The sequence below is a fragment of the Hypanus sabinus genome, unplaced genomic scaffold, assembly GCF_030144855.1.
Source record: "Hypanus sabinus isolate sHypSab1 unplaced genomic scaffold, sHypSab1.hap1 scaffold_1284, whole genome shotgun sequence".
Lineage (NCBI taxonomy): Eukaryota > Metazoa > Chordata > Chondrichthyes > Myliobatiformes > Dasyatidae > Hypanus > Hypanus sabinus.
The window spans coordinates 54,667-81,313 of NW_026779350.1; the positions used below are offsets into that span (position 1 = coordinate 54,667).

General features: G+C 44.1%; 1 protein-coding gene across 1 annotated transcript; it reads left to right on the top strand.

Annotated features, from left to right (window-relative positions):
- Window positions 1-889: 889 nt before the first annotated feature.
- Window positions 890-26,647, top strand: LOC132386735 (uncharacterized; the record flags this gene model as incomplete). The annotated part of the gene is made up of 7 exons (XM_059959087.1): window positions 890-928; window positions 1,786-1,872; window positions 3,508-3,955; window positions 5,446-5,612; window positions 11,231-11,402; window positions 11,512-11,577; window positions 25,596-26,647. Coding segments are annotated over exons 1-7 (2,031 nt in total), but the record flags the coding sequence as incomplete, so codon positions are not given.

Consider the following 26,647-nt stretch of genomic DNA (forward strand, 5'->3'; position numbering starts at 1 on the left):
GAGCCTACTTTAAGGCAATGATGCTCAGGTGCTTAACAATATAGAACTAATTCTGAACAGAGAATAACTAGACGGTCTATTTGCTATAAATTCAAGAGCTTTTCGTTTTCGTTTCTCTAAAGATCACTATTAATGCCCCGATAATCACTTTTACTATTTTTTCAGAACACTGTATGTTGTACCTCCCCCATTATAGGTATGAGCAAGGATGCGATCTGGGCCAAATTGCGCAATTAAGCGTTCAGCATATCACGCATCATCCTGCATAATCCCAGTTCTGATACTGGGTCTTCCACAGTGTCTTTTTCCACAGATGCAATCTGCTGCACCGAGTTTCCAGCACTATAAGGGGACGCAGGAATATGGCATTGTGGCAAAAAAAATCAACCATGTTTGAATGATGGAGGAGACTCGATGGACTGAATCACTTCATTCTGCTCTGATATCTCATCATGACTGAATGATGAGTCCTTCGTATCCCGTATCAGGATTTGTGACGTGTGAGGGACAATTAATGATTTGTTCCATGAGATCCTTTTATTTGTCTTCAGCGTTTAAATTTCAGTGAGATTCGCTTTTGAAAAAATTGAGCAGAAATATTTTTTCTCCTTTGTATTGTTAATGTGCTTCATTATCTCTCTGGTTAAAGTTAGACCTGCGGTGAGAGATTTATTGGAAGAAAAGCCCCCAGCTGGAAAGCCACGAATGAGAACGAGGGAACAGCGACAAGCGAACCAGCCCGAGGACTGAGAGTACCAACTGAAGAGAACCCTCTGACTCAGAGTTTCCATTGATTCAGTCAGGAGAAAGTTTGGTGAGTATCATTCACTCGAACACTGGTCCTGTAAACATTACAGACCTTTACAAAGGAAGGTACGAAATAGGTGGAATGCCTCGGTCAGAGCAAGTTGCAATCACTCCAGGTCTGGTAATGTGCTTTCAGAAGCCCAGCTCTTTACAGTCACTCACATTCTCTGAGTGTTTGCTCATTTGAAGGTGCTGCATCATCTGAAGTAGCTTTTGGTTAGTTCTGATGTTTCCTTGTTACGTTATAATCAGCTTAAAATGCGTTGACAATTTCCTCCCTTTATAAGAAGCCCCACGTGTGTCGTGTTGCAGTGATTATAGAAATGTGGAATTACCATGAACTGCAGCAACATGCCCTTGATCCCATTGGCGATTGCAATCTGCAGTGATATACTTACCCTCGAATATATCATCGCTTCGGCCTCTGCTGAGAACAGATCATTTATAAAGGAAAATATCCCAACACTGACTTTTATTCAGTCCTAACTAGCACATGGCAACCCATAATTTACCTTGACATACCTTGGCCTCATCAAGTACATTTCTGCTAATTACATTGTCAAAACCTGTGAAGGTGACATTAAGCAGAGGTGGAAATTCAAAGTTATGCTCCCATGGATGTTGCGCAAGGGCCTTCAGCAAAGCATTTGACAAGGTGTCACATGGCAGCAGTTGGGGTGTGTAGATGGAGTGAAGAGGCCAGAAGGGAGATGGCCCCATCACAGGAAATTGTGACCATCTCAGTGGGCACTGTGTTTGGCATTGTCTCGTTGGGCTGAACGCTCTGAATTTGCATTTTATTGCTCTGTGACTCTGTCAGCAGATGCGCCAGGTATCAGTGGGCAGATATGGTGTGGAAGTGGTTACTAACAGGGAATGTTTGGTCCCCATGCCAAATGCTACAAGGGATAGAAATACTGTCATATTTGCAAAGCAGTCGTACTCTCTGACTCACTGTCTGCTTGTTGTGAAATTTAGAGCCTCACCAGCCGTGAAGCTGTCCTGCAGAGTGTGAACAAGACGACGACAGTCAACAATCGTCAGTCAGAATCAGAATGGACAAAGGTATGATCACAGGGATCTTAGAATTAAACTTTTATCGCGTTTGTACACAATAGTTCAGATGAAAGAACAGACAGAGGTGTTAACAGGGCATAGAAAAGTTTCATCCAGCAGTGTCATTTATCCCACTGGTAAAGCGGCCTTGAGTAATTGATCAACCCAACAGTTCCAGCGCAGGGACCTGACACCAGTAATGATCGAATCACTCCGCTCATCATACAAAGCTTCAGCTGAGTGAAGGGAGCAGGGACTCCTGAACCAGGTGGTCATGAGTGAAACACAGACAGGAATGTGACAACGAACTTGTGGTTTATGTGAATGTTCAGGGTCAGGGTCCATTTCACCTCCAGACAGGCCCTGATATGCAAGACATCTTCAACTTTCATTTATAAAATTCAGAAGCAGATGACAGGAGCATTTCCGGGATTTCAGAGATTCTATGATAACACAGCATTTCAGGTTTTGGAGGGAAAGCTACCAACTCCCCCCTGGTTTTTCTTGCCTGCTACGCAAAGGAGGAGGGGTGTCACCGAAATCTGTTTTCTGTAGCGGAGCGGAGATCATTGCCGGTGCTGGGAATGGCTGAGGATCAGGAGGCAGCTCATTGTAGATACATTTGTGATCTGCTTCGAAGTTTTAACACCCCAGTGAATGTCTGGGCTGTGGAGAAATGGTGAACCTGAGTTTCTAAATATTTCCCTCTTGATATGATCTTCTACCTGAATTTAAATTCCCAGGATCTTGGCTGGGAAACCCGGCACAACCAATGACCAAATGTCTCTGTCACCTGTAGACATTGTGATTGTGCTCAAATCTGAGATTCCAGGTGGAATAGAAACGATGCTCCAGCCTGGAAACAGGTCCTTCGGCCCAGATAATTCAAGCTGATCTAAATGTCCCATTTTCCTGCAGTTTTCCCAAACTTCCCTCGTAAACTTCCTCTCCCATTTTCCCTGCCCAGATGCTCTCAATTTACAACACCCTAGCCCAGTACCGTAGTGTTCATTCTTCACTTCACACTTTCCAGCTTCATCACCTCCATCCTATAGATTAGCAACTGCAACTACACACAAAGCTCTATAACCAAGACTTTGCCAATGAACTGCATAGTTGTTACATGATGATCTGCGGGTGGGGGACAAGATGGGAACCAGGGGAGAGGTCAGCATAGATCGCAAGGAAATGATCAGCCTGCGACCCAGGGGACCGGAGGAAGTGCGTCTCAAGGGAATGGTCAGACTGTGACCAAAGGAACTGGAGAAAGCAACTCCAGTCCCCTTGTCCAGTCTCCAGCCCCTCGTGTGACAAAGCAAGTGGAGAATGTGTGATCCAGCAGACTGAACCATGTGTAATCCCGTTGCTGGTCTTTGTGTGACACGGACTACTGGACAGTTAGTGACCGAGGGAGATTTTGGCTTGTGGAAGATGATCACAGTGATATTTCCCAGTATCACCGGACACCGGTGCATTATGATCCCGTGGTCATCCGTGCGTTCAACTGCTGTGATTAGTATTACTGTGCCGATTGTGCTATTTTACTGGGAGTAAATGTGTCCAGTCACCGGCTTATCGGGATGGTCACCTGACAGGATGTACGGTTCACATTAACCAGCTCAGTTCCATTCCAAATCTGGTCAGCCAGAGTCTCGGCTCCTTTGCAATCTGAATCAGTTTTGCTCAGATCTAAATCACACTTGTATAACCTGCAATTCATCACCAATTGCAGGTGAGAAATTGAAACGAGCAGCGAAAAGACTGAAGAGGATTTTACCAGGCAGATCATCGAGGGAAGATGATCTGAACACGGGATGCAAGGTACCAAAGCAGGGTCAGATTGAGAGCGGTGTCCCAATGGAATGCGGTCTGGCCGCAGAGGAGGAGGAGCAAATTCAGCCCAGAGACAGTGGCGTCAGAGACACTGATCAGGACCCTGGAACCGGCACAAGTGAGGCGACTGTCTATCAGCCCAGAGACAGTGACGTCAGAGACACTGATCCGGACCCTGGAACCGGCACAAGTGAGGCGACTGTCTGTCAGCTCGGAAGCTCATTGAACACAGAACTGTCAAGTCCCCAAGAAGGAGCAGGTGAGTGAAATATGAGGGTGATGTGCTCACACAATGTGGCAGGGTGGAGGGTAAAGGTGAGGCCTTGTTGGAGGGTTGGTCAGAGGTGAGGGAAAATGTGTGGGTGTGGTACATATGGTGCACTGAGCAGCCGTTACCCCACGACAGGAGATGTACTACCTGCTCTGAGGATTTTCAGGATGTGAATTGGAGGAAATGCAGCTGTCCAGATGAGTAGAGTGTTTCCGGGTTGTGAATCAGGGGAAATGTATTCGCCAGGATGGAGAGAGTATCTCTGGGAAGCGAATATTACCAACCATCCCAACATTTATGCCCATCCAAATTGAAATAGGTGAATGGGTTGGATGGGGGATGGACTGGTTTATATTAAATATTGTCCTTCTATTATGTAATGCCTAGAACACTGTTGGGTAGGCTTTAAGGCAAGTGTTAAGTTACATTCAAGTCAAGTCAAGCCTTTTATTGCCATTTCGGCCGTAACTGCTGACACAGTACATAGTAAAAATGAGTTGCTTTTCAGCACCACGGTGTTACATGACACATTACACAAACTAGACTGAACTATGTGAGAAAACAGAGGAAAAGAAAAAAAAACACACAACAACTACACTAAACTACACACCAATCTAGGACGGCATAAAGTGCACAAAACAGTGCAGACATTACAATAAATAATATACGTGACAATCGGGCAGTAAGGTGTCATGCCAGGCTCTGGGTATTGAGGAGTCTGATAGCTTGGGGGAAGAAACTGTTACATAGTCTGTCGGTGAGATCCCGAATGCTTCGGAGCCTTTTCCCAGACGGCAGGAGGGAGAAGAGATTGTTTGAGGGGTGCATGGATCCTTTATAATGCTGCTGGCTTTACGGATGCAGCGTGTGGTGTAAATGTCCGTGATGGCGGGAAGAGAGACCCCGATGATCATCTCAGCTGACCTCACTATACGCTGCAGAGTCTTGCGATCTGAGATGGTGCAATTTCCGAACCAGGCAGTGGTGCAGCTGCTCAGGATGCTCTCAATACAACCACCATAGAATGTGATGAGGATGGGATGTGGGAGATGGACTTTCCTCAGCCTTCGCAGAAAGTGGAGACGCTGCTGGGCTTTCTTTGCTATGGAGCTGGTGTTGAGGGACCAGGTGAGATTCTCCGCGAGATGAACAAGAAATTTGTTTTGTTCACATTCAGAGACAGGCCGCTGGCTCTGCACCAGTCCGTTAGCTGCTGCACCTCCTCTCTGTAAGCTGACTCGTCGTTCTTGCTGTGTGTTGCAGCACAGCCGTGGGTCAGCAGAGTGAACAGCAGTGGTCTGTGCACACAGCCGTAGGGGGACTCCGTGCTCAGTGTGATGGTGTTGGAGATGGAGAATTAATCCTATTTTGTATCTGGAGGCAGGTTCAAGACACGGTTTTTTTGTTGAGTTGGGTGAGAGCAGTGGAGACGAGGGATATCTGAGTTCAAGCCTACATTTTCCTTTTTGTATTCACAGAGCCAGAGTTTACAATCTCTGAACTCCTGGCAGAAGGGGAGGAATATCGACTGTACCAACTGACAAAGTTCTACAGGGACAGACTCAAACAAGCAATTGAAGAAAAGGTTGAGAGACTGGGTTGGATGTTGACAAAGGAGGGACATTTCAGTAGAGAAGAAAATGAGGTGAGTGCAGTCCGTGTATTGTCACTGATCTGCTGGTATCAGAGGGAATAGTGATCAACATTTATCTCCTGCATGTTTTAGGAGATCGACTTGGGAATGGAGACTTTGATCTCTGACTTGCCTCTCGCAGATCTGGTTTCAGTTTTTAAGGTGGGGAGCACTGGGAACTGCAGGTTTAGCATCACCTTTTCCTGTATCACCTGCTGTATTTATCAGTGTGAAGTAAGAGCAGTGGCTGCATATCTGGACTTCCAAAAGGCATTCGGTGTGAAACATTTCAAATCTTGGCTGAACCGACGGGTAGCTTCACCTCATCTCATTAATCCAGGATGAGTATTAAACTGTCAATTAGGCCAACCGGCTTCACTGCGGTACCTGAGGGAGGGAAACCAGCTAACCACAGCTTGTCTTGGCTCCGTGAGTTCCCAAACAATGTGTGGCTGACTTGTCATAGTCGCAGCAAAGTACAGTACAGAAACAGGCCTTTTGGCCCATCTATTCCATGCCAGACTACAGAATCTACTTATTCCCATTGACCTGCACCGGGCCATGGCGCTCTATATGCTCATTACGCAAGCATCTATTCAGAATTCTCTTCACCAGTTGCACTACTTGCCCTGCTAGCTAGTTTTGCACTCTCACCACCCTCTGAGTAAACAGGTTTCACCTTTGTACCCTTTGAACTTTTCACCTTTCACCCTTTGGTGATAACCTCTTGTTGTAGTACCTCTTTACCTCAGTACAAAATGCCTGCTTGCATTTATCCTACCTATATCCCAATGTAATTGTGTACACTTCTATCAAATCTCCGCTCAGTCTTTCATGTTCCAACGAATAAAGTCCTAATCAGTTCACTCTTTTCTTATAACTTAGGTCTTCCAGTCCAGGTAACATCCTTGTAATGTTTTTTTTTCTGTACTCTTTCAAACTTATTTCCATCTGTCCTGCAGGTAGGTGTGCAGAACTGTACATAATTACGCCTCTCCAACATCTTATACAACATCATATCGTACACAATATTTTCAATTACCAAGGATAATTACCAAGGATAATGCGCTAAGAAACTTACTTTCAGAGCCTATCAACATTTGCTGCCACTTTCAATGGCTTATGTACCTGTATTCCCGATCACTTTGTTCTACCGGTCGCTGTCTACCCTGATTGATCCATCCAAAGTGGAACATCTTGCACCTGTCTGCATTAAATTGCATCGACCCCTTTTAAACCCATTCTCCGGTTGGTCCAGACCTCACTGCAATCTCTTGTAATCTTCCTCTTTGTCCACTGCTCCTTCCCAATGTTGGAGTCATCAGCAAATTTGCTGATGCTGTTAACCGTAATTTCATCCAGATCATTGATATAGATGACAAACAACAACAGGCAGAGCACCGATCCCCGTGACACTGCACGAGATACAGGCGCCAAACAGAAATGCAACAGTCTAAAGTGACACTCCGGATTATTTCCAAAAAGTTAGTGTCTAATCCAGTTTATTACTTTATCTTGAATGCTAAGCAACTGAATCTTCTAGACCGACCTCCTATGCGGGACCTTGTAAAATACCGTGCTGAAGTCCATGTAGACAATATCCACAACCTTGCCTTCATCAACTTTCCTGGTAACTTCCTCGAAATACTCCGAGATTGATTAGATGTGAAAGATCAAGCACAAAGCTGATATCTCATGACTATAAACATCAATAGTTTGATCTGAAAGGGCAGAAGAAAGCACAAAACATAAAATAAATCTGGTGACAAGCTGATATCTCATGATCCCAAAAAATCAACAGGTTGTCCTCAAAGGGAAGAAGATCAATAGGATTTCCTGAAAGGGAAGGGGCAAACAAAAAAAAAATCTGCTAACTTGCTGAATATCTGACTAATGAGAGACAGGGACACAGCATTTCAGGTCACTCTCCTTGGAGCTCACAAACAGTGACCGTCTTGTCCTAGATTTGACATATTCAGCCATGAGTGGTATTAGAAAACCAACTGTGTTACACCCGTGAGTAACTCTGTTCTCGTTGGGGTTCATTGGCGCTGTCTGTAATGAATCACACAGGCATTATCCAAAGGCAAGAGGTAATGTGTAAATATGAAGCTGATCTATAAATTCATCATCTGGAGACGTCTGCTTTACTGGTTAAATTTCTTTCACAACTGTAACTCCTCAGACCTGGTAGCAGTGAAACTGAGGGATTATTTCACAGTGCAGTGGACCATCAGGGAATTATGCTGATTTATTTCATAATTGTTGTCCATTATTCCCTACTGATATCTGTTCTAGGAGATCAATCATTCAAATCCGGGACACAGAACATAGAACATAGAATAGTACAGCACAGTACAGTACAGGCCCTTCGGCCCACAATGTTGTGCTTACCCTTAAACGCTGCCTCTCTTATTTCTCAGAACAATGTCCTAAGACCATCCATATTCAGTTACCTTAATTCCATCATAGGTGTATGTTGCTTGAAGACTATTCAATGTTTAACTCAAAATTCCTCAGTTAATCAGGAAACCCATGCCTGCATTCAGGAAGTCATTACAATTTTACGGTATGAGTGCCAGGCAGTAACCGTCTCCATGATAAGATAGCCGCACTGACATTTCTTAATCTTCTTTTGTTTTTATACATCATGAGACCATAAGGCATCAGAGCACAATTGGCCATTAGGCCCATCGATTCTGCTCCGCCATTACATGATGGGTGATTTACTATCCCTCTCAACCCCATTCTCCTGCCTTCTCCCAGTGAACTTTGCTGACCAGACTAGTCAGGAAGATACCAACCTCTGTTTTAAATAAACTCAATGACCTGGTCTCTGCCGCTGTCAGTTCCAATGGATTCTGCAGTTTCACTACTCCTCGGCGAAATATTATCATCATTTCTGTTCCAAATGGACGTCCCTCTAATCTGAGGCTGTTTCGTCTGGTTCTAGACACCCCCATGTAAAACAACATCTCCACGTCCTCTCAATGCCTTTCGATATTCCACAGGTTGCAATTAGATTCCCACTCATCCTTCCACACTCCAGCCAGTACAGGTGCATCCAGGATCCATTCCCATCTGGTTTAATATCACTGGTTCTGTTCGTTTAGATTCCTCTCTGGACTTTTCACAATGCCATCACAAACTTTCTCTGATCAGGGGATCAAAATATGCGAGTGCGGTCTGGCCAGTGATTGTTCTTTTATTCTGATCCTCTCGAAGTGAATGCTAGCATTGTATTTGCCTTTCCGAACACCGACACAAACTGCACGGAATCATGCACCAGGTCTCCAGAGACTCTTTACAACTCCGATTTCTGAATTTTCTCCCAGATTCAAAAATAGTCTACGTCTTCGTTATTTCTGCTTAAGTATATGGCCACGTACCTCACTATACTACATTCCAATTGCCACTGATGTGTCCATTTTTTCATAGGTCCATGTCCTCCAGCGAAATCCCTGCTTCCTCAACACTTCCCCTCCCTCCCCATATCTTCGTAATGCCCACAATAATGGCCATAAAGCCTACAAATCATTGACATAACGGAAAAAGAAACTGTCCCAAAACCAACCATTGCAGAACACCACTGGTCACCAACATTCGACCAGAGAAAACCCTATGTGTTCCCATTCTGTGCTTCCTGGCAGTCTGACAAATCTGTCTGGAGAAAATCTTGGATCCTCTATCCATGCCAGTGTCTTTCTTGTCCTACTGTCGGCCCTTGTTAAACGGCGTCATGTGGGACACCTGGTCAAAGGTCCTCGGGAAGTCCAAGTAAACAACTTGCACTGACTCTCTGTTGTCGACCCAGCATGCTGTTCTCTGAAAAAATTCCAACAGTTCTGTCAGGAAAGATTCCCTTCCATGGATGTTGGCCTTTTTCTTATCATGTGCGTCCAAATACCCCGAAACCTTATCCTCAATTATCGACTGCTGACATCTTCCCAAACGCTGATCAGACTAACTGGCCTATAGTTTGAAATGATCAGTCCTCCGGAACCATTCCAAAATCTAGTGATTCTTGAGTGATCATTACTAATGTCTCCACAATCTCTTCAGCCTCCTCTTTCAGAAGCAATCGGATGAGTTGATCTGGACTCATCTATTTTCAGAACTTTCAGCTTACCAAGCGCCTTCTCCGCAATAATTGCAGATACACTCACTTCTGCCAGCTGACATTCTCAAATATCTGGCACGTTCTAGTGTTTTTACAGTGAGGACTGACGCAAAATGCCGACCAATATCTTCCGGCATTTCCTTGTCCCCTGACAGTACCTCTCCACAGTCATTTTCCGGTGGTCCAATATCCACTCTCCTCTCTTTCAATCTTCATATATCAGACGTACGTTTAGGTAAGCTATTTTACATCATTCTCTAGCCTGCCTTCCTATTAAATATTTTCTCTATTTACGGCTTTTGAATTGCCTTCTGTTGGTCTGTAGAAACATCCCAGTCCTCCAGCTTTCTACTATATTTTGTAATACCCTGTGCTGTTTCCTTTGCTTTTCTGCTGCTTTGACTACCTCGTCAGCCATGGTTAATCATCCTCTCTTTAGAATTGTGATCATTTGTCCTGCACCTTCTGAATTGCTCCATGAAACTTCAGCCATTCCTGCTCTGCCATTGTCCCTGTTAGTGTCATTTCCGAATTTATTATTGCCCAGCTCCTCTCTCATGCCGAGGTAATTCCTTTATTCTCCTGTAGCACTGATACCTCTAACTTTACCTTCTCCCTTTCAACCTGCTGGCTGAGTTTTGCTATTTTATGATCACTGCCTCTTAAGGGTTTATTTAGCTGAAGCTCCCTAATCAAATCTGGTTCAATACACAACACAGAATCCAGATCTGCCTTTCCTATAGTGGGCTCAACCATAGGCTTCTCTCAAAAACGATCTCATAGGCATTCTATAAATTTCCTCACATGGGATTCAGCACCGACCTGATTTTCCAAAGCTACCTGAATATTGAAATTCCCTGTGAAAATGTTAGCATTGACCATTTTCCATGCTCTTCTCTCCCCCGTTGTAATTTGTAGCCCACATCCTGGCTACTGTTAACACGCCTGTATATAATTTCCATCAGGGTCATTGTACCTACGCAGTTTCTTAACATCCTCATCGTCTAATCCGATATCACCTCTTTCTCAGGACTTTTCATTTTTAATGACAGCAGCTTCAACCCAACACTGTCACCTACCTGCGTATCCTTTCGACTCAATATTTATCCTTGGATTTAAGCACCCAACTATAAACTTTTGTCAGGCACGATTCAGTGATGCCCGCCATCCATTTGTTTTTGCTCTCTCTTTCCCCTCTCTTCCGTTCTTGTTGTCACATCTTGTTGATATAATGCTGCACATTGACAGATCAAGGAAATTAATCACATTGCATCTACTGCAGGGTGCCAGTATCCTTATTCTTACACAAATCCTTATTCTTACACAATATTGATTTAGAATTTCCTTCAGTTACTGTTTCTCTGTTAATGACTGAACCCAGGGAGGATGAGGCAGCAGCCCAGTGACTGCATCTGTTCTGAAGCTACTGGGGCCATGAACAGATACTTTCCTGCACATTCTCCATGTTTGTCTGTCTGCTCCACAATAAGTCCATTGTTTCCTTTTCTAGAAAGTCACTGAGCTGACAGAGAAGGGAAACCGGGCAGAGAGTTCCAGACTCTTCCTCAGTCTGGTGAATGGCAAAGGCTCCCGGGCCCGGAGGGCGATGTGGGAATCCTTTCTGATGTGGAGGACTGAGTTACCGAAGTTGGACAGAATACTGAGGGAAATACAGGAACTCGGTATGTTAAAACCACGCTCTGAACACAAAGGCACATTGAGATAAACATTTCAGTTATTTTAATTATTTTAGCTCTGTTTCCATGGATTTTTTTTTTCATATTTAAACAGGTCCTGATCCACAAGAATACTTCAACATCGGCCAAGGTTTACCTGAATTACCCACTCAGCTGATAGGTGAGTGATAAAATGCACAGTTCAAGCTACATCTCAAGTGTTAGTCTGTGACTTGGCAAAACCTGGGAATCAAAGTTCGCCATTAATCATTCGCTGATCTCTGGATTTTAGTAACAGTTCAACGAGTGTCTCTTTGCAGCCTGAATATTCTACAATATATTTTTCTATTAATCCAGCTGTTGGTTCTGCTGAAGCCTTCACTCCAGGTCCTTACACTCTGGGAATCCCCGCACACCCCAGGCAGGCTCCTGATACACTGTATGACCCAGTCCAGGTGAATTTTCTATCTTCAGACCTTTCATCTTCCAAGCCCCTTTTCCTTTGTAATAGCACTACACGCAATTCTGTTCGCTGATGTTCTTTACATTTTGGAATTCTGCCAGTGACTTGGACAGAGTTTGTCTGGCATTTGCTTTTCACCCGTTACTGCAACTACAACAGCAGTTTCTAGTGGTCCGATATCGACACTCTCCCTTTTTTCACTCTTTATATATCCGGGAAAGAAAAAAAATACTTTGGTATCATTTCTTATATTATTGACCATTTCCTTGCATTTCCTGCACATTCATGTATAACTAGGAGCATCTATAACATAGTTGCCTCCGACATGACCCCAGTCACTAGACTCTAGACACTAGAATACTACAGCACAGTACAGGCTCTTCCGCCCTGGATGTTGTGCCGACCCATGTATTCCTTTAAAAAGAGTACTAAACCCATACTACCCCGTGACCCTCTATTTTTCTTTTATCCATGAGTCTGTCCAAGAGGTTCTTAAATACCCTTAATGTTTTAGCCTCCACCACCATCCCTGGCACGTTGTTCCAGGCACCCACAACCCTCTGTAAAAATCTTACCCATGATGTCTCCCCTAAACTTCCCTCCCTTAACTTTGTACATATGCCCTCTAGTGTTTGCTGTTGGTGCCCTGGGAAACAGGTTCCAGCAATCCACCCCATCTATGCCTCTCATAATTTTTTAGACCTCTATCAAGTGCCCTCTCATCCTTCTACGCTCCAAAGAGAAAAGTCCCAGCTCTGCTAACCTTGCTTCACATGACTTGTTCTCCAAACCAGGCAACATCCTGGTAAATCTCCTCTGCACCCTCTCCACAGCTTCCACATCCTTCCTATAATGAGGTGACTGGAACTGAACACAATACTCTAAGTGCGGTCTCACCAGAGATTTGTAGATTTGCAACTTGGCCTCTCTACTCTTGAACTCAATCCCCTTATTAATGAAGCCTAGCATCCCACAGGAGTTCTTAACTATCCTATCAACCCGTGCAGCGACCTTAAGGGATGTGTGGATTTGAACCCCAATGTCCCTCTGTTCATTCACACTCTTAAGTAACCAACAATTAAACTTGTATTCAACATTCTGGTTTGTCCTTCCAAAATGCATCACCTCACACTTATCCGGATTGAACCCCATCTGCCACCTTTCTGCCCAAATCTGCACCCTGTCTATATCCTCTTGTAACCTTCGACAACCTGCAGCTCCATCCACAACTCCTCCAATCTTCATGTCATCCACAAATTCACTCACCCATTCTTCCACCTCTACATCCAGGTCATTTATAAAAAATCACAAATAGCAGGGGTCCCAGGACAGATCCCTGCAGCACTCCACTAGTCACCGACCTCCAGGCAGAATACGTTCTTCCACTACTAAACTCTGCTTTCTTCCAATTATTTATTATTTATCCAAACAGCCAAGGTTCCACTTATCCAGTGCCTCATGATTTTCTGGATGAGTCTCTCGTAAGGGACCTTGTTAAATGCCTTGCTAAAATCCATCTAGAGCACATATTACACCGTACCTTCATCAATTGCTATTTGTTACCTCGTCAAAAAACTCAATTAGCCTCATGAGGCACGATGTTCCCTTCACAAAGCCCTGTTGACCCAGACAGTAAATTCCAGGCATCCACAACTCTGTTAAAAAACTACCCACAATTGCTGTAAATTTACCCCATCTCACCTTAACCAAATGCCCTCTGGTATTAGACACCAGTCATATGAAAACAAAAACAACAAGCAAAATACAGGCTATCGACCCAGACTTATATCTCTCAAACTTGTACACCTCAGTCAGATCTCTATTCTAACTCCAGAATAAACAAACCAAGTTTATCAAAACTCTACTTGTAGCACATGCCACCGAATCCAGGCAACATCCTGATGAACCCATTCTGCACCCTTTCCAATCCTTCCAAGAGCTGGACAATCAGAAGAGAACACAATACTCCAGATGCTCCCTAAAACCATAAGACCTTGTAGCAGAATTATGACATTCGGCTCAGTGAATTTGCTCTTCAATTCCTCTCTACCCCATTATCCCAGTAAACGTGGACACTCTTCCTAATCAGGAACATATCGACCTGCATTTTGAATATATCCAATGAAGTGTCTTCCTCAGCCGTCTATGACAATAATTTCACAGATTCACCACCCGCCAGCCAAGACATTTCTCCCAGTTTGTCCCCGGCAGCCAGGACAATTCCCCACAGTTCTCAAGCATGTTAATATTCTGTATGAGCCTCCCTTGTGGGACTTTGTCAAACACTCTCACAATATACAAGTAGACAATATCCATGTGTAATTACATCCATCACCTTTGTCACCTCCTGGAGGAACTCTATCAAGCTGGCAAGACACAAACCCGACTCAAAGCCTTGCTACTTAACCCCAAACCACCTCATACATCCTCTCTGTCATACTCCCATGTGGCAGAACATATAAAAGGCTGAAGGTATATACCACCAGCCTCAACTACAGCTTTATTCTGCATTTATAAGACTACTAAATGGTCACCTACTATTATTATTGGCTCTTAATAATAATAAGACAATTTTATATCTAAAATTATAGCATCTTACATCTTGTAACTAATAACAACTCAGATAACAACTTAGATAACCACAATATACTCACAGGAGAGCAGACAGAGTACAGTAATTCTAAACAGATTATGTAATTCTATTTCAAACCCTGTGGAAAGCAGAAAACTTTCAGTGTTATATTGTCAATCAGAAAAAAAATCACATCTGATTCTATTCCTCATGTGTTTAAGAGAAGTTCCAAATATATATAAAATTCATACAATGCTTGTGAAATTTCTAGAAATGATGAAGCATTCGCGTAAAATAATCGTCCTAGTAACAACCAGAGAGGAACAACGACCACTATCAAAATAAATGGAGGGATTTTCCAGAGCGACTCACTGAGCCCACTATGGTTTTGTCTCGCTTTAAGCCCACTCATAATTTACTGAAACAGATAAAAATCAGGTATCTAATCAGAAAAAAAAATACGAATTATACCTTGACACGTCTATACATTGATGATTTGAAATTATTTGCTCGCATCAGTAAAGCTGAAATAAACAATTCAAATAATGGAACTAATTTCCATATATACAAGCATGAACTTCAGACTAGAAAAGTACAGAACATGATTAAACATAAAGAAAGGTACAATAGAACCGGTAGAATATCAAACAGAGCATCAGGATGCAATGCAACAGAATATGAAACGGATATTTAGGATATCAATAAGCAAAGAAGATAGATCATCGTGTGATAAAGGAAAACCTTCCAACAAAATTTACTTTAAGGCTGAAGAAAATCTGCATTTACTGCTAGGCTGAACAAACTTTGAATTTACATCAAGGATCAAGAAAATCTGCAAAACAGAGCTGAAAAGTAAAAATATAACGAAGGTAGTAAACACTCACTGTGCCCATATTGATGTATAATTTTGGTAAAATCTCCTGGTCTGAAACAGATCTGGAAAATATGCAAAAAAATAAGAACTTAAATAACAATTTCTGGAAAACACCATGTGCACTGGAGCGCACTTGGATTGATATGAACGAGGACAGTATGAGGATGATGAATAACAGATCTAAAAAAAAATGAGACAACAGCCAGATAAAAAATTTCAGGATCAGGGTTAATATCATGGACACGTCGTGAAAATTGTTTTTCTGCTCCAGCAGCACGATTACGATAAAGTGCGGGCAGTGAGTCTGTATTTATGTATACAATTGTGGAAATAGAATTGTATCAGCGTGAATTAATCAGTCTGATGGCCTGGTGGAAGAAGCTGTTCCGGAGCCTGTTGGTCCTGGCTTTTCCGCTGCGGTACCATTTCCCGGATGGCAGCAGCTGGAACAGTTTGTGCTTGGTGTGCCTTCAGTCCAGAATGATCTTTCAGGCACTTTTTACCCCGTCACTGAAATTACCTGAATAGTAGGAAGTTCACACCTACAGGTGCACTGGGCTGTCCGCACCACTCTCTGCAGAGTCCTACGATTGAGAGAAGTACCGTTCCTATGCAAGGCATTGATGCAGCCAGTCAGGATGCACAAATTGTGCTCATATAGAAAATCGTTAGCATTTAGGAGCCCATCCCAAACGCCCTCAACCATCTCAACCATCTGTTTTTCTGTTTTACTTTTTTTTTGTTCAGACTAGAGGATGTTGGAATGCTCCTCTTGCAGGATGTGGGAAGTCAGGGAGATCTCCGGTGTCCCTGACAACGATACCTGCAAGAAGCGCATCCAGCTGCAGCTCCTAACAGACCGTGTTAGGGAACTGGAGCAGGAGCAGGATGACCTCCGTATCATTCGAAATACTGAGCAGATTATAGATAGTAGCTTCCAGGAGGTAGTTACACCTAAGGAACAGGGCACAGGTAATTGTGTTACCGTCAGGCGAGTGAAGGAGAAAGGGCAGTTAATGCAGAGATCTTCTGTGGCCATTCCCCTCCAAAATAGGTATACCAATTTGGATACTGTTGGGGGGCGGGGGGAGGATGGCTTACCTAGGACAAGCTGCGGCAGCCAGATCTCTGGCTCTGAGTCTGGTTCTGCAGTGCAGAATGGAGGGAGGAAGAAGAGGAGAGCGGTAGTGATAGGGTTCTCCATAGTCAGGGGTACAGACAGGAGATACTGTGGTTGTGACAGAGACTCCCGGATGGTTTGTTGCCTCCCGGCTGCCATGGTCAGGGATGTCTCTGATCGCCTGCACAGCATTCTGAGGTGGGAGGGTGATCAGCCAGATGTTGTGGTACACATCGATACCAATGACATAGGTAGAAAGATTCAGGATGTCCTGAAGCGTGAGTACAGAGAGCTTGAAAAACATGACATAGAGGGTAGTAATCTCCGGATTGCTGCCTAGATCACGTGCCAGTGAGGGTAAGAGTGCGATGCTCTGGCAGATGAACACGTGGCTGAGAAACTGGTGTAGGGGGCATGGTTTCAGATTTCTAGATCATCGGGACTTCTTCAGGGACAGGTGGGACGTGTACAGGAGAGACGGGTTACACCTGAACTACAAGGGACCAATATACTTGCAGGGAGGTTTGCTAGTTTTATTGGGGAGGGTTTAAACTAGATGGGAACCAGAGTGCCAGAGTAGATAGTGGAACGGGGGTAAAAATAAATGATGCTGGTAGTTCATGCAAAGTCACAAATAGCAAGGTTGAGTGTGTTGGTAATAATCTTCTGAGGTGTGTATATTTCAATGCGAGGAGTATTGTGGGAAAGGCAGACGAGCTGAGAGCCTGGATTGACACATGGAGTTATGACATCATAGCCATTACTGAAACTTGGCTACAGGAGGGGCAGGACTGGCAGCTCAATGTTCCAGGGTTCTGATGTTTCAGACGTGATAGAGACAGAGGGATGAAGGGTGGGTGATGGCTTTGCTAGTCAGGGAATATATTAAAGCAGTGTTTCGGCAGGACAGATTAGATGGCTTGTCTACTGAGGCCATATGGGTGAAGCTGAGAAACAGGATGGTACGACCACATTAATAGGGTTGTATTATGGACTACCCAATAGTCAGGGAGAATTGGAGGAGCAAATCTGCAAAGAGATAACAGACATCTGCAGGAGACAGAAATATGTGATTGTAGAGGATTTTAATTTTCCACACATTGATTGGGACACCCATACTGTTAAACGTCTTGATGGGTTAGAGTTTGTAAAATGTGTTCAGAAAAGTTTTCTAAATCAATATATAAATGTACCAGTTAGGGAGGATGCAATATTAGATCTTCTATTTTGAAATGAGTTAGGGCAGGTGACGGAAGTCTGTGTTGGGGAACACTTTGGTTCCAGTGATCATAACGTCATTAGTTTCAACTTGATCATGGATAAAGACAGATCTGGTCCTCGGGTTGACGTTCTAAACCTGAAAAGGGCCAAATTTGAAGAAATGAGAAGGGATCTAAAAATCGTAGATTGGGACAGGTTGTTCTCTGGCAAGGTTGTGATTGGTAAGTGGGAGACCTTCAAAGGAGAAATTTTGAGAGTGCAGAGTTTGTATGTTCCTGTCAGGGTTAAAGGCAAAATGAATAAGAATAAGGAGCCTTGGCTATCGAGGGATATTGGAACTGTGATAAAGAAGAAGAGAGATGTATAACATGTATAGGCAACACGGAGGAAATAAGATGCTTGAGGAGTATAAAAAGAGTAAGAAAATACTTAAGAAATAAATCAGGAGGGCTAAAAGAGGACATGAGGTTGCTCAGGGTAAAAGATAATTTTAATAACTTCTACAGGTATGTTAAGAGCAAAAGGATAATAAGGGATAAAATTGATCCTCTTGAAGATCAAAGTGGTCGGCTATGTATGGAACCAAAAGAAATGGGAGAGGTATTAAATAGGTATTTTGCATCTGTATTTACTAAGGAAACTGGAATGGAGTCTATGGAAACAAGGCAAACAAGTCGGGAGATCATGGAACTTATACAGATTAAAGAGGAGGAGGTGCTTGCTGTCTTGAGGCAAATCAGAGTAGATAAATCCCCAGGAGCTGATAGGGTATTCCCTCGGTCCTTGAAGGAGACTAATGTTGAAATTGCAGGGGCCCTGGCAAAAATATTTAAAATGTCGATATCCACGGATCGGGTGCCAGAGGATTGGAGGATAGCTCAAGTAGTTCTGTTGTTTAAAAAAGGCTCAAAAAGTAAGCCGTGAAATAATAGGCCAGTAAGTTTGACATCCATAGTAGGTAAATTATTGGACTAAGAGATAGGATCTCCAGGTATTTGGATAGACAGGGACTTATTAAAAAAATGTCTGTATGGCTTTGTGCGTGATGGATCATGTTTAACCAATCTATTAGAATTTATCGAGGAAGTTACCAGGAAAGTGGATGAAAGGAAAGCAGTGGATGTTGTATACATGGACTTCAGTAAGGCCTTTGGCAAGGTCCCGCATGGGAGGTTAGTAGGGAAGATTCAGTCGCTATACATGGAGAGGTAGTAGATTGGATTAGACATTGGCTCAATGGAAGAAGCCAGAGAGTGGTAATGGAGGATTGCTACTCTGAGTGGAGGCCTGTGACTAGTGGTGTGCCATGGGGATCAGTGCTGGGTCCATTGTTATTTGTCATCTATATTAATGATCTGGATGAGAATGTGGCAAATTGGATCAGCAAATTCACTGATGATACAAAGATTGGAAGTGTAGTGGACAGTGAGGAAAGTTTTCAAAGCTTGCAGAGGGATTTGGACCAGTTGGAGGAATGGGCTGAAAAACGGCAGATGGAGTTTAATGCGGACAAGTGTGAGGTATTGCACTTCGGAAGGTATTGCACTTCGGAAGTTAGAACATACAAGGTAAATGGTAGGACTCTGATGAGGGCAGTAGAACAGAGGGATCTGGGAGTATAGATACATAATTCCCTAAAAGTGGCGTCATTAGTAGATAGGGTCGTAATGAGAGCTATTGGTAAATTGGCCTTTATAAATCAAAGTACTGAGTATAAGAGTTGGACTGTAATGGTGAGGTTGTATAAGACATTGGTGAGACCGAATTTGGAGTATTGTATGCAGTTTTGGTCACCTAATTACAGGAATGATATTAATAAGGTTGAAAGAGTGCAGAGAAGGTTTACAAAGATGTTGCCAGGACTTGAGAAACTGAGTTACAGGGAAAGTTTGAATAGGTTAGTACTTTATTCCCTGGCATGTAGAAGAATGAGAGGTGATTTGAGAGAGGTGTATAAAACTATGATGGGTATAGATAGAGGGAATACGAGCAGGCTTTTACCACTGAGGCAAGGGGAGCAAAAAAAAGCAGAGGCCATGGGTTAAGGGTGAAGGGGGAAAAGTTTAAAGGGAACATTGGGGAAGGTGCTTCTTCACACAGAGAGTGGTGGGAGTGTGGAACGAGCTGCCAGATGAAGTTGTGTATGCGGTCTCACTTTTGACATTTAAGAAAAACCTGGACAGGTATATGGATGAGAGGTGCATGGAGGGATATGGGCCAGGTGCAGGTCAGTAGGACTAAGCAGAAAAATGGTTCAGCACAGCCAAGAAGGGCCAAAAGGCCTGTTTCTGTGCTGTAATGTTCTATGGTTCTATCTGAGGTGAAAGAGGTGCTGTTGTGCCTTTTTTCACTACACAATTAATGCGGGCAGACCACATGAGGTTCTCAGTGATGTGAATGTCGAGGAACTTGAAGCTGTTCACTCTCTCAACCCCAGATCTATTGATGTCAATAGGGGTTGGCCCGTCTCCATTCCTCTTGTCTTTGCAACATTGCATCCAGCTCCTTTATTTTTGCGACATTGAGAGAAGTTGTTTTCTTGTCACCACTGTGTCAGGGTGATGACTTCTTCTGTGTAGGCTGCCTCGTTATTATTTGAGATTTGGCCAATAAATATAGTATCCTCAGCAAATTTAATTAGCAGTTTGGAGCTGTGGGTAGCGACACAGTCATGCACATACAGAGAGTAAAGGAGGGAGCTTAGGACACAGCCCTGAGCGGCTCCTGTGTTGAGGGTCAGAGGGGCAGAGGTGAGGGAGCCCACTCTTACCACTTGCTGGTGATCTGACAGGAAGTCCAGGACCCAGCTGCACACGGCAGGGTGAAGGCCGAGGTCTCTGAGCTTCTTGTCAAGCCTGGAGAGAATGATGGTATTGAATGCTGAACTGTAGTCTAATAACATCATTCTCACACAAGCATCCCTCTTCTCCAGATGTTTAAGGAGGTGTGCAGAGCAGTGGCTGTTGTGTCATCTGTTGATCGGTTGTGTCGGTAGGGGAATTGTAGGGGGTCCAGTGTGGGTGGTAACAAGCTGCAGAAGTAGTCCTTGACCAGTCTCTCAAAGCATTTGCTTATTATTGAGGTGAGTGCGACAGGACGCCAGACGTTCAGACATGTTGCCTTAGTTGTTTGAGGGACAGGAACAATGGTGGATGATTTGAAGCAGGAGGGAACTCTACACTAGGAGAGGGTGAGATTAAAAATATCCGTAAATACACCTGCCGGTTGTGCCGCGCGCATCCTGAGTACCCGCCCTGGGACGCCGTCCGGTCCCGCAGGCTTGCGACTGCCCACTCGTTGGAAACACCTGCGAACTTCAGCCTCAGAGATGACCAATGTGCAGGTCGCTTTGTCGGCTCTCCCCGGGGTCTCAGTGTTGGCGATATCGAACCGAGCGTAAAGAGACTTAGATCCTCTGGGAGACAGGCAGCGGTGTTGGCAGCACCACTGCACTTAGCTCTGAAGTCTGCATTGGGGTGCAGAGCTTGCCATAAGCTGTGTCTGTTGTTGGTGGAGAGCTGTGTCTGAATACGATCTCTGTATTGTCGTTTCGCTGCCTGGATGACTTTGCACAGATCGGAGCTGAATTTCTTGAGCTCCTGCTGATCACCGGCAATGTAAGCAGTCCGTCACACGGCAAGTGCTGTTCACACAGAACTGTTGATACAAATTTTGTGGTTTGGGCAGTCCTGATCGATTTCTGAAGGAAATCATCTCCCCTCTGTGACAATAACACAGAAATGGGGGATGTTGTTATTACACAGCTGTGATAATAACAGCCGGGAACTCCCTTGGCAGCCGGAAAGGTTTACACAGCAGCACCAGGTACTCCAGATCTGGGGAACAAAAGGGTTTGAGGGCATGGACATTCCGGGGTTCCACCAAGCATTAATGATCATGAAGCATACCCTAAATCCGGTTCTCTTCCGAAATAGGTCTGTGTGTGTGTGTGTCTGTGAGTGGGGCTTGGTGGTACTGGATGACGACACGATTGTTGGTGACGGTAGGGGCCAATTCCGAATCTGTGGACTCGGGAGCAGTTGGGACATTGGGACAGAGGGACAGCTGGGATGCAGGCGCTTGGGTAGTTGGAATCTTCTTGTATCCCCTCTTCTTTTCAGCACTCCCTCTTCTGGGTTCCTCAAAATTCTTGGCTTTTCCTCAAAATCAGCGGCTGCCACTCATTGACCTCCATATTTGCCTGAGAGAGCCTCTGCTTAATTTGGCCCTTGTACCTCCTGCGCGGGGCACCACGATCTCTCTTGCCCTGAGAGAGTTCTCCGTAGTGTACTGCTTTCGGTAACCTGGATTTGTCCATGCGAGACATGTGGCCTGTCAGACGGTGGATCTGGCTGAGCAGCGAAGTGGCTTCAGGGCCTGGAAGTTGAAAACATATAGCTGTGCATGTCTGTGTGATTATATGAAATATTAAACTAAATAAGTAGTGCAGAAATAGAAATTTAAAAAGAGATTAGTGAGGCAGTATCGATGGGTTCAATGTCCATTCGGAAGCTGCATGGTAGAGGAGAAGTTGCTCCTGAATCGTTGAGTGTGCACCTTACTCCGTTCCTCGTGAACCAGACGGTGATGCAGACAGTTACAATGCTCTGCAAGTTACACCTGTAGAAATATTCAAGTGATGTTGAAAACTCCTGATGAAATATTGCCACTGTTGTGCCTTCTCTGTAGCTGCATCGATATATTGGGTCCAGGTTAGATACTCGGAGATATTGACAGCCAGGAATTTGGAATTGCTCACTCTTTCCACATCAAATCCCTCTGTGAGGACTGGTGTGTCGTGTTCCCTCATCTTGCCTTTTCTGAAATCCACAATTAGCTCTATTGACATAGATGTCGACAAGGAAGTGTCGAGCTCCTGTCTCAGAGTTGGAGACTTCTTCCCAGAAACAGAAGGGATCATTGTAGCAATACAGGACAAGGTTGTTGACACATGTAGTTATCAATAATACAGAATAAACGACTAATAGGTCCAAGACGATATATGCTGAAAATTATAAGAGAAACTACAAACAATCCGACTTTAAGTTCAACTGAATCTCATTACTTGCACAAGCAAAATAAAATGGCGAACAACATTCACAAAAACATTGCTTAAACTACAACTGATGAAAAACCCCATAATTTACTAAATATACAAGCCTCTTCCACTTTTGGAGTTAAAGTCCTTCATATCATACTGCGTCCGATCATTATTTCAGATAGGATAATATATGATCTGTGTTCGGATGTAATTTTACAGGATAAACAAGCAAAAGCAACCTTTTAAATATATATAGCCATTCCAAACACACATAACTTACAGAAATGAATTAGTAAAAAAAAATATACCAGAAATATATTGAATTGAAAGGGCAAAATGAAAGACTATGGAACACGAACAGGGTATTATTTATCCCAATCGTAATATCGATAACTGGTATCATCCTAAAGGCTTTACAGAATAGTATTAATAAATTAGGCCCACACGGCGATACTTGTGTAAATCTTCGAAAACCCATAACACTATACACCACGAGAATAGTCTGAAATCTCCTATCAATTGAGACATGTGTGTGCTTGGCTATGCCTGTACCTCAAGTTTTACCAGTTTAGGCTAAGATGATAATAATAATAATAATAATAATGACTTATTTATAAAGCACCTTTCATCCAGACGATGCCGTTCAAACCGCATCACAACGGGATAAAGTGCAAACTAGAAAACAAAAGACAGAATGTGTCAGTCCTAATATACACCTCAGACTTCTGCACAGTACTGTAGTTTAAGCTGTTGAATTCTACAGTTTAGGAACATAGTCCCAAAAAAACTCAATGCTGACCTCCCAATGATCCTTTGGCCTTCTACCTTATCGTCTGCCTGCACTGCATTATCTCGGCAACTGAAACACTGTTTCCCTGAACTATTCCGTTCCATTTTGCCTTGTACAACCTCATTACACCGATGTGATGTAATGATCTATTTGGATCGCATGCAGAAAAGTTTTCCATTTTACAGTGGTGCATGTCACAATAATAAACCAATTTACCGATTCATTGTCAATACATCGCCCCTCGGTTGCTTAAGATTGTTATAACTGGGGGGGAGGGGGGTGACAGTGCGGATGAGCTGCCACGACCTATTAAATGCTCCCAGTGGCGAGTAGCCTCTGTCCAGCTCTTGGTCTTCACGTGAGATTTAGCCACTAATCCCGGTGGAAGCGTTTCTTCTGACAGGCGAAGAGGCAGAGGTGGGTTACTGGTGCCTTACAACCAGTCACTTTGGGCAGATGGGGCTTGTCGGCTGTGATTGGCAGCTCACCCAGGAACAAGAAAACTCTGATCTCAAAACTCCACTGCTTTGTAACTGTAACCCCTCATGGGGAAGAGTTTGGGAGTAAACCCAGTGGGAAAGCCTGGAGCTGGAGTCCCTGAGTCAGTGTTAAGTGGTGTTCAACGCAGACTGGCATCTCCTGCGACACCTCTGGTGCCAAGCTGTGTCAGTCTATGTCGTTCCTTTGTGCACATCAGATGCATGGAGAGAGGGAGCTTGCTACTTCGGCAGAAGCTTCCTCTCCATATCGGAGTGTCCCGGCTTGCAGGGGCAGGACATCCATGGTCGACTCTGACAGACGGAGGCCTCATTAGACAGAGCCCCACACCACCACAGCAAGACTGATGAGTAGCAGTTGCCAACACTTCACCACCCTCTCCCACAGACACAATGAACATCACTGAGACAGACCCTTGTGGCTTCTTCCATTAACAGAGATTCCATCTTTCCACCAATCCTCCATCACTGCGATTGAAAACTACCCATTTTCATCTCTGTCATTCCGATAGGTTATCGATCCGCAACTTCACTGTGATTCTCCCCCAGACTCTGCCCGACTTGAGTATTTCCCGCGTATTCTGCTCCTGTTTTGATGCAAGAGCAGTGGACACCTGTGACTCCCCAGTGTGCAGCCTTGCCAAAATGCACAGTGACCTGCTCTCCATAGTTCCACACCAGATCAACATTAACATCGTCTGTTAATGAGTCAAACAATGCTTTAAATATAGTGAAATGTTGTTGTAACGGGAGGTGCAGTCAGGAATGCAATAGGATATTCAAGATTCAAAAACTTTATTGTCGTTCCAACCGTACATCAGCTCTGCAGGGTAGAATGAGACAGCGTTTCCCAGGAGCAGTGCAATCATAACATAACAAACACAACACTAAATAATAAACACAACAATAAATAATAAAACACAACAGCCACATGTTGCTTTAAATCAAGTTATAAGTGTCCGGTGCAAGTTAAAAGTGTCCAAAGCAGAGTCAGTTAGAGCAGCTATTTAGCAGTCTGACTGCCTGTGGGAGGAAGCTGTTTAGTAGCCTTGTGGATTTAGTTTTGATGCTCCTGTAACGTTTACCTGATGGCAGAAGAACAAACAGTTCATGGAGAGGGTGTGAGGGGTTGTTAATGATGTAACGTGTCTTCTGGAGGCATCGACGTTGAAAGAGATCTTGGAAGAAGGTGGGGAGACCCCAATAACCTTCTCTGCTCCCCTAACCACCCCCTGCAAGGCTTTCTTGTCGGCAGCACTGCAGCTGGAGTACCAGGTTGTGATGCAAAAGGTCAGCACACTCTCAACCACGCCTCTGTAGAATGTCGTTAAGATGTTAGTGGGGAGTGATGCTTGTTTAAGCTTCCTCAGAAAGTGCAATCAGGGGAATGTTCACCTTCACAAATAACTAGAACCAGAACATGAGGATTGGACATTTTCAGGGACATCCATTGCTGACAATTCCGTGTCTGTGAACAGAATTTTACTTTCTGTCCTAATATCCATGGAACCATTGAATTTATTCATGTAATCTCAAACACTGAATGCTGAAATACCATTATAAAGTTCTTTGTCAGATGAGCCGTTTAACGTTTTGAATATGTTCTCTGTCCCCATGGAAGATGTTCAACAGAAACACAAGGAGACTCTGCGGGCGCAAACTGAAACACTGAGAGTGAACACGATCCTGATGACGGAGAAGGTGAAGGTTTTCCAGCTGGCTGATCGATACGCTGAGCTCACGGTCATTTCTACTGTTCGAGATCGGACACTGGTGGAACATGAGCTGCTGGCAAGAGGCAGAGACCATGAGGATTATAGAGAGAAACAACTCCGCAGTCAGCTGGAAAAAATCCGTACTGATCAGTTATTCCAGAGCAGCTTTTCCCGGAGTAAATCCAAATCTGGGAGTTCAGCAGCAGTGGCCGGAGTCCCGGGGATCGGGAAAACAACGATGGTACAAAAGATTGTTTATGACTGGGCCATGGGGAAAATATACCAACAGTTCCAGTTTGTCTTCAGTTTCAAATTCCGAGATTTAAACAGTATTGACTGTCGAATAAACCTGAAGGAACTGATTGTGGATCAGTATTCTTACTTTGGGAATTTCCTGAGAGAGGTGTGGAAGAATCCAGAAGGATTACTGTTTATATTCGATGGTTTGGATGAATTCAAACACAAAATCGATTTTGCGGACAGTCGGAGAGATACAGAACCCAAGCACCAGTGCCCAGATCCCGAGTGGAGGTGTGAAGTGTCGGACATTGTGTACAGTTTAATCCAGGGCAAGCTGCTCCCAGGGTGTTCAGTGCTGGTGACCACCCGCCCCACTGCGTTACATTTATTGGAAAAGGCGGATATCAGTGTCCGGGCTGAAATCCTGGGATTTGTTGATGAGGAACGGAAGGAATATTTCATCAGACATTTTGAAGATCAGATGGTGGTGGAAGCTGTTTTCAATTATGTGAAGGAGAACGAGATCCTGTACACCATGACCTACAACCCCTCCTACTGCTGGATCCTCGCTCTGACACTGGGCCCCTTCTTCACACAAAGAGTCAGGGACCCACAGCGAGTTCCCAAGACCATCACCCAACTGTACTCCTACTATATTTACAACATCCTGAAAAACCACAGCCGTGAGGTTGAGAGACCCCGTGATGTGTTACTCAGG